The 11,753-nt window shown below is 39.8% G+C and overlaps 2 protein-coding genes across 4 annotated transcripts in view; both read right to left on the bottom strand.

Moving 5' to 3' along the window:
- The window catches only part of camk2d2 (calcium/calmodulin-dependent protein kinase (CaM kinase) II delta 2), a 37,533-nt gene extending 34,037 nt beyond the window's left edge, over positions 1-3,496 (bottom strand). For both annotated transcript variants that reach the window (XM_053418328.1, XM_053418329.1), the window contains exon 1: positions 3,201-3,496. In XM_053418328.1, the coding sequence (XP_053274303.1) occupies positions 3,201-3,262 (62 nt within the window). In that variant the 5' untranslated portion in view covers positions 3,263-3,496. The remainder of the gene's footprint in view (positions 1-3,200) is intronic.
- Positions 3,497-6,244: 2,748 nt separating this feature from the next.
- LOC128436567 (interleukin-8) lies at positions 6,245-7,537 on the bottom strand. 2 transcript variants are annotated; one of them, XM_053418333.1, is made up of 4 exons: positions 7,255-7,537; positions 6,996-7,137; positions 6,787-6,873; positions 6,245-6,641 (listed from the first exon to the last, which is right to left on the bottom strand). In XM_053418333.1, exons 1-4 carry the CDS (start codon positions 7,319-7,321, stop codon positions 6,632-6,634), a joined length of 306 nt encoding a protein of 101 aa, XP_053274308.1. In that variant the 5' UTR covers positions 7,322-7,537; the 3' UTR covers positions 6,245-6,631. The 2 variants fall into 2 exon arrangements, with proteins under 2 accessions (XP_053274308.1, XP_053274307.1); XM_053418332.1 differs by having other exon boundaries at positions 6,245-6,646; positions 6,789-6,873.
- Between the last annotated feature and the right edge of the window lie 4,216 nt (positions 7,538-11,753).

The following is an 11,753-nucleotide window of genomic DNA, read 5'->3' as shown; positions in this document are numbered from 1 at the left end:
AAGAAAAATTAAATGGATACTTAACATTCTTTTAGTTTGCAATAATGGGAGCATGTGTCAAATCACCATAACTTTGACATTCTCTGCAGAATATAGTGTGTATGGATATTTTCCCCAGCAGCTTCCAGCCTCATAAAATAAGGTTTTCAGTCCTCGCATGTCAAACTCGACTAATTGCAAATGTAGATCAGCTCAAATTTGGTTTCACAGTCGCATTTTTACATAAATATACATAAACACGTCGACCCAGTCGCAATGCAACTACTCACACGGACCCACTCACACAACAAACAACACCGGTACACATTGTCCTCATCGCCACATGATACAACTAACACCGACGAAAACGCGCCCATGCACCAGCCCACTGCGGGCTCAGCCATGTGTTGTTCCGGTGTTCCAGGCACATGTATGAAGATTACAAAACTAGGTCAGCTATATTTGAAGGGAGGAGAAGAGCAGAGTGCTGCATCTCTCATCTCTGAATGCAGCTGTGGAGCGGCTCTGCTTCCTCAGCTGCGCTCACCTCTGCAGCCATGTAGTGCCGCTTTACTATTCAGCCTCTGTCTGTGCACGTCTTTTTTCTCTCAAGTACAATCTCTTCCCGTCTCTCCGCAACGAATTCCTCCCTGGCTCCAGACAACATCAGAGATATCACAAACACTCATGGGCGCTTAAACAGAGGCACGTGACGGACACCTGAGAAAACTCATTACCTAAAATGAACCCTGTTCTTTTACTGACTTTACTGTGAAGATGAGTTTTTTTGTTGTTTGGATATTTCAAGCCTCGTGCTACTGTAATCGCCAGCTACTGCTCAGTGTATAGTGATGTGTACCATGACCGGGTTATCTAACGTTCTTTGGAGCGAGCAGCTTGCCACTAAAGCTTACTTCTAATTTATAGGGGATTTGGTGAAGGAAATGATCATAGCATAACATGTTACATAAGGATTTCACTATCCTGCAGAGTTGGGCAACAGGGCACCGTGAAGTACATACGTCAACTGTGTCTGTGAAATAACCGCACAGTTAAAGTACTCATTATTTTGTGTTTTATAGTAAAGACAAGCTGGAACAAGGTGCAGCGGTATCGGACAAACCATCTGCATTGGAACATCTGATCATGCAGATGTAGAGACTGACCCTTTGTCAGTTAGCCGGAGCCATCCACAAACACACGGTATCTGCATTTATATGTTCTGCTGTGAAATCTTTTATTTAACCGAATAAACAAAGCAGAAAAGATGTTTATCTATTTTCACATTTTACACAAAAATATGTTTATTTTCTTAATTCAAGTTCCTTGAACAATTGATTAAATGTGTTTTTATATATTAATAGTTACCTATGATGAAGTTTATAATTAAACTGTATAATATTAATCCTCAACTACATATCTATGTCATAAGGGCGTATATATATATATTTTGATGACCGAAATGTTTACACTCCAATATCGGCATCGACCCTCATAAATCTATATCAGTCTGATGAACACATACAAATATTTGTATGTGGAGAAGATATTAATGCAAAAGGTCACGTAAGCTCACAAACTGGTATGGGACCGAATGTTATCTATTTGTTTTTAAATGACGCAGAGGTCACATTTTTATTTATAAACTACATGTTTAATTTTGATACATGTTTCATCGAGTCGTTACAACTTATATTTTGCAAACAATGTTTCAACTAATATTGTACTTTCTGCACAATACTAAAATCTGTCCGGATTAGGAATGTGTTATATTTGTGAAATACTACATTTACTTTTAATCTGCAACCATTTAAGAGTAATTATTTTTATTGAACTGCTTTTAAACTACATAACCTCTCAACAATGACGTACTCTGACTGAAGACTATAAGAACAAAAATATAGAGAAAGCAAAAGGTGCCTTGTTGGAGATACGTATACAACCAAATACCATATAGAATGCAGTTGATACTCAGAAATGTAAAGAATTGATGCTGGGGCTGAATCTGAATTTATCAGAATATCTATATTTGATATCACTTGAAACATGATATTTTCCTTTCATCAGTGCCAGCTCATCTTCTGGGTGTCGGCGTGGAGGAACTGGTGCTGCACACAGTGAGGGGACCAGGTGAGTGAAACAGGTACTTATAAAAGCATTACGGCTGCATTATTAATGACAGATGGTGTTAGATGAACACAGGATAGGATCATAAAAGGGGGAGGGGGGGCTGGGGCGGTGGAGGAGATTTCCTCTCACTCAAACACAGTGCTTGCATCAGAGGGGGTTGATGGGAGATCAGTTCCTCCAGTTAGAACGCTTGATGGGAGTACACTGCTCTCTCTCTGCTTAGCCCTAAAATAAACCTTAACCACACTCTCAGATACAATGCTCCTTCATGAGCACACACTCACATAATTGGACCTTTCTCTCTCTCTCTCTCTCTCTCTCTCTCTCTCTCTCTCTCTCTCTCTCTCTCTCTCTCTCTCTCTCTCCCCCCCTCAGGGGTGAGGAATTCCCTGCCTGTGTCTGATAATTGACCGCAACTGGATGATTGGCCGGGGAATGTGTCATCGCCGACTGATGCCTGCATGCTGTCGCATTACAGAGTGTGTATTTCTGTCACTCAGGGGGGAGGAGGAGGATTTGGGGAAGGGGTGGTGGGGATGGTAGAGAGAGAGACAGAGCGAGATAGAGAGAGAGGAGGTGGGTCCACCAAATCTCACCATTTCACACACACAAACACACACACAAACACACACACACACACACACCGATGCATTTCACCCCCTGGAGCTCCTCTCTCTCCTGTGGCACCCAAAGGCCAGAAATGCATCGGCGGGTGCACAGGACGCGTGCAGGCGAGCGACGAGCCGCTCGACTCGACGTCTTCCTTCGCAACCACACAGACGTGAGCAGGGCTTCGTATGTAGCATTAAAGCAGATCGTGTGTCATTGCACATGACTGTGGGACATATGATATTTAAAATACCCCGCATCCGAGCCCGCATGGCCACACTGTCCCCGCACAGACACACACAGAGCCCGGAGTCCGCGTCCTTAAGCCAAGGCGGCCTATTACATAACAGGCTGACATTTCATACAGGATGATGGTGGTGATGATGATGGTGGTGATGATGATGATCGTGGTGATGATGCCAGATGATGATGATGATGAGGATATTGTGAGAGAGAAAAAAAGCACAAACATGCTTCCTTACTTCCCCAGCTCCTCGAACAGCTGATATTCATCGGTAAACCTCGTGCAGATCGTTAACGCCATCCTGACGGAGATGCCAGCAGCGAGGAGGAGACGAAGCGGTTCAAGGTGCACTCACAAACCGTGTCCACCGCACACACACGCGCACAAGCACAGTCGTCAACCCTCTTCTTCTTCTTCTATTTCTTCTTCTTCTTCTTCTTCTGGTTCACATGCAGCAGCCTGACAGGGCTCGTGGACGCAGCATTTTGTGTGTATCGTGTGTATCTGGTGCGAGTCCGTCCAGCGCTGTGTGTGTTTCCTCTCTGCGAGCACCAGCCACCGCACTACCGCACCTACCCCCCACTGTGCCCACAGTCCCGCCCCCTTTGCCTGCATCCTCAACATGGCCAATAATAATAAGAAGAAGAATTTCGGTAACAATAGCGATACAAATAACGTTTATGGTTATGATTATTGTTGTTGTTGTCGAAAAATAAGAACAGCATTAATGACCATAATAATTATAACCATCTTAATCGTACGTTTAGTTTTTTGCACAATAGCACTACCATACCATTATTTGCAGTTGAATGTACTCAATGAATAGTTAATATTCTGTAAAGAAAAGTATTTCGAAAAATAATGAACATATATATAGTAATTCCAGTATGTGTGCCTATGCATGCAATGCATTGGCCATATATGACTATCCTGTATATTTGTGGTATTACTATATTATAAAGTATATTACTGAAGTAATAATAATGTAAATGCACAGTATATATAGTAAAATATTGTTTATTTAATAATAACATTTACCAGAAACACACAAAAAAGGCTTAGGAACTGGGGCTAAAAAAGCAAATTAATGATTCATATTAATTAGGTATTGGTCGTATAAAGGCTGAAGCAGAAGTAACTATGCCACCAATCAGCTTTACTTGATTTCTTAGTTTTGAAGCAACACATTTGTAGTTAAGTACAGTAAGGTAAGGTAAGGTAAGGTACGGTACGGTAAGGTAAGGTAAGGTAAGGTAAGGTAAGGTAAGGTAAGGTAAGGTATGGTAAGGTATGGTAAGGTAAGGTAAGGTAGGGTAAGGTAAGGTAAGGTAAGGTAAGTAAGGTAAGTGAGGTAATTTAAGGTAAGGTAAGGTAAGGTAAGGTAGGGTACGGTAAGGTAAGGTAAGGTAAGGTAAGGTAAGGTACGGTACGGTAAGGTAAGGTAAGGTAAGGTAAGGTAAGGTAAGGTAAGGTAAGGTAAGTAGGGTAAGTGAGGTAATTTAAGGTAAGGTAGGTAAGGAAAGGTAACGTAACACAAGGTAAAGTCCAGTCAAGCTGGTATTTCGTTGTCATTCAGGACTTCTAAATAGGAATATAGGACTTTTCTAATCATGAGTTGAATTAACTCATTGTCGAGATATCACTCAATTTATTCACGTTTCTAAACAAACACGATCAGCAACATTGGATGATGCATTTTAGAGTTGAAACTCCTCAGAGATCCTTCTTTTTGTGGTTTGAAGCCAACAGAAATGATGCAAACCTGCTGTGCCTTTAATACTTAGCTCAGTGGAATCTGAAAGTAAAGTAAATGTAAAGAAAAGTAAATGTTCCTTTGTAGAATTGTAAAAGGAGGAAATTGGAACCTGCACGTGTCGAACAGTGAACTCATGATCTGTTTTCTTGTGTGGTTGCTAGTCTGCGGTCACACTCACACAATTTCTTTCATAATTTGAAACAGAAAATGATTTCTCTCAGGAAATTGCACTTGGATTGCCTTGTGTAATGTATTGCTGCCTTGAATTTGTATGAAAACCTGAGTAACAGCTGCCTCTTCCTGGCCTGCCACCATTAAGTCCCATTCAAACCAGATTATTATTGGAATTTGGAAGGTACAAAATTGTCTCCCAACATTCATTGTCATGTTGAAACTTCTTAAAGCTGGTTATATCATGGTTGCGATGTGTTTTCAGGGATTTGATATGGCAAATATCAACAGTTACTGACATCTGGGACATATTTAAAAAGTCATGACATTTGACATCTGATCCAGTTACCAACACTTTGAATGTCATAAGGTTAACATGAGCAGCCTATCACATTCTCTTTGTATTAAGATATGCAGCGGTGTCTTCAGCTGCAGCTTCAAGTTTGTCCAATCAAATGAAACAATTCATCAAACTTGACAATGTCAATAAAGAGTGTATCAGTTGGTGTTGAGTTTTTTCGAGCTAAAATATCAAGTTAACTGAATCGTTTTCATTTTAGAAATGTGAATAATAAATCACTTTTTCTGATTCCAAATGTATTCATTTCAGTTCAAAGACACATCTCTTCTGTATTTGTCATTCATTCACAGCCGCGTCACATTTCAAATGCACTTCAGTGAATATAACAGCAGGTGAACATATCAGCATTCAAAGGTATAATGAACATACCTTTGAATGCTCAGCACTGATTCTGATTAAGTAAAGTTATAACTCTGTTGCGGCATCACACATGAATTATCTCTTCTTCACAATAAAGTAATGATATCATATTTGTATTTGCGGGTTTCCACATCTTTAAATATTCTTTAAGCTAGGCTCTGTCAACTCACTTCACTTACATTTCAAAGCTGAGCCAACTTTAAATAATTTACAGTATTTCATTTGTGTGAGAATCGATTCATGGTTTGTCCATGTGGGAGCTTCATTTAGTGTGGCTCTGTAATGTTGCCGACAGTGATGGACCTGTCTGGGGGAGGACCAGAGGAAGTGGAATGGAATATTGATGGAATATTAGATTATTAGATATGATTTTTTATAAAACAGTATTAATTGTGTTATATGTGAAAAGTTGTGTTCCAATGCAGTGTAATAGTTTAGATCATATTTTCAAATGATCATATAAAGCCTTGCAGAATGTTTTTCTTTCAATTTCCTTTCATATCTACTTTGTTTTTATTTACAGTGCATTTCACCCCCTAATTATAAGAAAAAGACAATGTGTGTGATGACATGTGGCACAAATAGCTGCATAATAATAATACAGTTAATTTGAGTAAAAAACAAAGCAATTCCATTCATTTTCAAGTAACACTTTTATTTAAATATAAGATAACAGTCAAGCATATAGATATTTGTTTTTTAAATATATCAATAAATATGCAAAATACATAAATGAGAGACAAAAAAATGATAAACGACTTTTGCAGACAAAATAAGTTACAAAAATTGCTTCATAAATTATATAATTTCCCTTCAAACAAGCACAGGCTTGTTAATAAATAGCGTGTTTGATACAAACATAACTTTGTCGGATAAAATCTGTCCATTCCAACAGGCGATCAGGACATTGAGCAGTCCCCCGGTATAATTTACTTTTATCATCCGATCAAACTAAGACATTGGGGTCGTGTTCAGTTGTCTTCAAACAGCTCCGACCCATGACCCATCACTCTCCATCCGCTCAGGGTTTTCTGTTGCAGGGGAAAAGAAACAGAGAAAGATGATTATTATTACTCAGTGATTTCAGAAGTGGAGACTTAGACACTTTCTGTCAAGTTATCATTAAATCATGATATAGAATAGTGGCCTTTTACAGCATGAACAAACTGTACTCACTTTGACATAATATTCTTGATCACTCTCTTCACCCAGGGAGCCTCGGGGTTAAGGCACACCTCCTCTCTAGTGTTCTTCAGAGTGGCACTGCAAAACCAAACAAGAGATTCGGTTAGAATGAGTCAACATTCCTGCCAAAAGCAAATGACAATAACCAACATCATCGCATCATATCTAGAAGGAATGCAGGCTTTGTAATAGGGTCTTACATGATCTCAGTTTCTGCACAGTGAGAGTCGCTAGCGATAATTTCCACCTTCTCAATGAAGCGGCCGATAGGTTTGCTCTCTGTCTTGATGCACTTGCAGTGCTTCTCCGGTCCCAGGCTTCTCCGGCTTCTCAGGCTCATCCCTGTCAGGAGGAAGGAGTCACATAGGGTCACTAAATGCAACAGTGTTTGCTGGTCTACCTCTACATGCATTGAGAAAAAGAGGGCAAGAAAGTTAATGAATAACAAAATAGTCTTACCTTCACTGATGGCCAGAGAGGCCAGGAGCACCATTACAGCAACGACGAAGACTCTGCTGCTCATCATTTTTGCGGTGAGTACGATTCTGTTTGAGTATTCAAATATAAAAAATGTCCTTCAGAAAGCTCTCGAACGAAGAGTGCAGTGCAATAACAAGTTGAAAAGTGAAGAGGTATTGTTCAGCTTTTGCTTCAGTTCAGTTCCTTTACTCCTCTACTTTTCCTTTGCTGCTTTCAGTTCAGCTGCTTCCTTGCTGTGCTGTTTGAATCTAGCGCTGAGGAGTACACCTTATATAGCCGACTTTGGGAAGTGAGTCATTTCCCAGCCTTCAGCAGGTTGCGCAAGCCGGGATTGTTGATAGGGGAATTTACACCGCATGATATGAGCTCACGGGTGACTTGATGTTAATGCAGATTTATCATTTGAAAAAAATAAGGATAGAAAGACTGTGACTAAAAAATCTGCAATACTGACAGACATGAGAAGAATGCTTGGGAAAAATACCATTAACATTGCTTGCTAATGGAGTATTGCACCATTACTGACACCGAGAAATACAGATTGAACAACTGGCATCTGTTCCACAGGTGTCATGTAGTACAACGGACAATAAGTCACAATCTGTGAGTGAATGGCTCGACAATCAAGGTTTTGTCACCTGAAATTTCACTTTCATAATCTCTCACATACTCACAAACGCTACTTTTTTTTAAGAGAATATGAATTTCTGAACACTGCCCTGCGTGGATTGCCACATATGTTTTGCTGTATAAATTCAATAATGTCAGTGATTGATGTGAATGTACAGAAGACGCACTTCTGTTTTATGTGCACAGACACGTTTCGAAGGCCTTGTAAAAACATTCTTTAGGTATTTTCGGAGGAGAAGGAGAGAAAGCTGGTGTCTGATGTGAGAGAACTCCTGTCCAAACAAGCCTACAATCTACTTACAGTAAATGAACACCGAATATAATCTTTGCCCTAAACTCAGGTATCTGCAATTGTCATTTCTCAAAAGAACAGGCGGTCACACACTCACACAAAAGGCAACACACAAGCATATCTCTAGCTCCATTTTTGCAGGTATCGGTGGTAAAATATTGCTATATACTGTGATTCCATATTTGTCTGCTAATCAGAGCCAGATTGATTTTGATATGTTCTTTATAAATTGTACCATAAAGCTGTTTTCGGACATGTTTTATGGAGGATCTCCACTTTCTCTGCAGTTTGCCTTATTTACAATGCTACGGCAGGTTTTCTGCTCAGGCACATTCACAACAGCAACAAATCCTCCACAGGATTCCCATGAGTGGTGATGCAGCAGACAGGGGCAGGATGTAAACTATTAATTCCGCTGCAGTGATCACGTGTTTTTGTTTACCGCACACAGCCCCGGCATCCTTGCCTATCACCACATTCTGCTGACCTAAATACTCGGGAGCCAGGCGGGAAAATTCGACAGAAACTCCGGAGCTTCTCACTCGGATATTTGCGTTCACACATAAAAAACCTCCAGTGAACCTGCGGAGGATCTCCAGAGTTCGGGTGCATGTCTGGAAGCAGCTCATGAGACAAAGAGACACTGGCTGTTTATTGCGGCTTTCTAACTTATCAATGTTACCATACAGAAACATACCATTGTGTATGGTAAATGACAAATTGAGTGTCACCTCTGAACGGAAGCATATCGTTTAAGACATACACCAAATAAAGAAAAGTTCGAAAGGGGAAATGTTGCCATCAATGCCTCATAGATTATAACTTAATTATTTCCAAGGCAATATGACAGTCATCAAATAGGGCATGCGATGCTACAGGGCATCTGTTTCAAATCCCACGTAGGAGATGTGCCAGAAGACTTCCGCTGCCGAGCTGACACAATCTCAACAGGCTCCGACACGCATCCGACTGCAGCGGTCACGTCACGTCAGCAACACTCACAAGCTAGAGGGAAGTATGGGGTAACTCCTTCACCAGGGGGGCAACTTCGTGGTTTTGACAGATTGTTTCTTCAGTCGCAGCATCATTTCAGCAAGTGGTGATTCAGAGGTTATAGAAAGGTGACACAATTATGTCCATTAAGAGGATAACAATATTATATTCTAGTATTTTAGTTTTAGCAACTTTTTCTTGAACAGGAATCATAGTAAATCTCAGATAGACTGGAGGTTATGACCAAATATGTGTCTATAATTATATGTCCCTTATACATACATATGTCCTAGTGGTCATCTCTGATAAGACTGAAGACTTGAATGGAAAATTTGGTCCAAAAGAGGATGTGATCAACCTCAGTGGAAAGTTTTTAACTTAATGTTTGTTCCTTTTGAGAATAGGCTCATGTATCAGGTGAGATTAATGGAGATGCACATGATAAACCACATGTGACCAGAATAAATCAGGAACATGGGATCAATTCTAACCATTGGTTTTCCCCCAGATTTACCCTGTGGTGATGTGGCAGAGTGTTAATATATTATTAATAACAATACAAATATCAGCATGAGTTTTTAAATAAACAATATACTGAGACATTTTTATTTACCTACAAAAAGTGCTGGTAGATCAAGAACACTTTAATTATTGTAACAGATGTCTAAGATTACATTTTGAAGAATGATTTCGCACACGCAAAAGAGGAATTAGGTATCATTGTCTCGTGCAATCTTGATGTCATTTCGAGGTTTGAATATTCCAGAACTTCCTCTTGACCCGAGGTAAAACTTTCATTGTTGCAGAGAAGAGAAATAACATATATGTCAAACCCAACACTCAAATCTCAAATGCAATTAAGGCAACTATTTCATTGTCCCTATAACTATTAACATAGGCTTCACTGTAATGTTCTCCAGATAGGTTTGTTTTTTTGTTTTTAATTGATAGACAGCTAAGAATGATTCGTGACTGGACGAGTGCATGAACCAGTGGGACCTCAATAGTGCCGCTCCTTTGCCAGATCACTATTGCGCAGACCTAAGCTCCAGATGCACAAGATCCTGTCTGGGATATTTAGGCCTCATTTATGGATAGTGGGAGGAAGTGGGGTCCCATTTCAATCTGTACAGACATATTTAACACGGTTTTACAACTGCTCTAACAGTGGCTTTGTAATGACAACAAAACAGGGGGCTTCCCAGTCGTGTTAATTCAGTATTTTGGCCACATAACAATGCATAGTGCAGTAAGGTACTGCATAGCATTCCATAGCATAGCATCTGGTATTGTGTATATATATATATATATTGTATTGTGTGGTATAATAAGTCTACTTTACATTTACAGATAGGCTACTCAGTATTGAATGGCTTACTAATAGGTGACACTCACTATCACTGCCATATCCAAAAAGTGTAATTTGCAAACCAACCACAGGCGAATGCTCACAAAGCATTGCTCAATGATACTTCAACACAAAAGACTGAGATGAAAACAGGAGCTGGGAAAATCAGGAGTGAATCATGGATTTGTCATCACCCTGTTTGGCCTGATGCTTTCCTTCCTTGTGCTTAACATCTAAGCCGAGAGGAATGCTTGAGCATGGGTTGTGTTGCTTTAGTATAAGCATGATCCACATTAGGGAACACTGAGTTTTGCATATAAACAACATGAGGACGTGACCACTTAACAAACAGGACCCTCAAATGCATTCGGCGTTCTGGGATTTCAGGATATATGAGGGAGTTTTGGGATTTACAAACAGATGACTAACCCAGGGGTCGGGGACTGACAGCTTTTTTCCTTTTTCACACTTTAGTGAGGGTATCTGTCTGAGGCTGGGTGGCCCTGCAGGAGTTTACATTCCTTGTGTGTGTTAAACTGTGGCGTTGACGCTCATGCCGGGAATAGCTCACCTGCTTGTCGCAAACCTAACCCCATACTACAGCGTCAGATATGCAGACCTTAAACCTATTACTTCCGCTTGAGTATTATGTATTCTCCCCTGTCCTTCTATTTTTGAATTTGTTTGTTTGTAAGCAAGATTACACACAAAATAACAGATTTCTACCAAAATGCTTGACTTTCATTGTAAATTTTCCCCTGGAATCTGGGTCTGGATCTGGATCTTGACAGAGCAAATTAACAAAACGAATATTAACAACATTCTTGAGAAGGGACAGTGTTCCGCATAAATGGAGTTGTATCACAATGTTTAAGGTATCTATACAAAGGAAAGGGTCTGTCGGAGATGAAGGGAGCAGCAATAAAAATTGTAATGATAGCAGTACTACCAGTAATAATAGAACATGTTGGAAGGCATATTATGTATTTATTTAATCTTCATTTAATCAGGCACTAATGGTGTATAAACTTGAAAGCCATACTTGAGTAAAAGTACAGATATCTTACCTGAAAGTGACTCCGGTAGAATTTAATGTCACCAGTAAGAAAATGACTTGAGTAAGTAAAAGTAGCTCATATTAAATGTACTTAAGTATCAAAAGTATCTGGTCTTGAAATGCACTTAAGTATCAAAAGTAAAAGTAAAGGTACCAAA

Source organism: Pleuronectes platessa, chromosome 3 (genome assembly GCF_947347685.1).
Source record: "Pleuronectes platessa chromosome 3, fPlePla1.1, whole genome shotgun sequence".
NCBI classification, from domain to species: domain Eukaryota; kingdom Metazoa; phylum Chordata; class Actinopteri; order Pleuronectiformes; family Pleuronectidae; genus Pleuronectes; species Pleuronectes platessa.
Note: the sequence above shows the minus strand (reverse complement) of the source record. Positions and strands in the feature narration are given on the sequence as shown.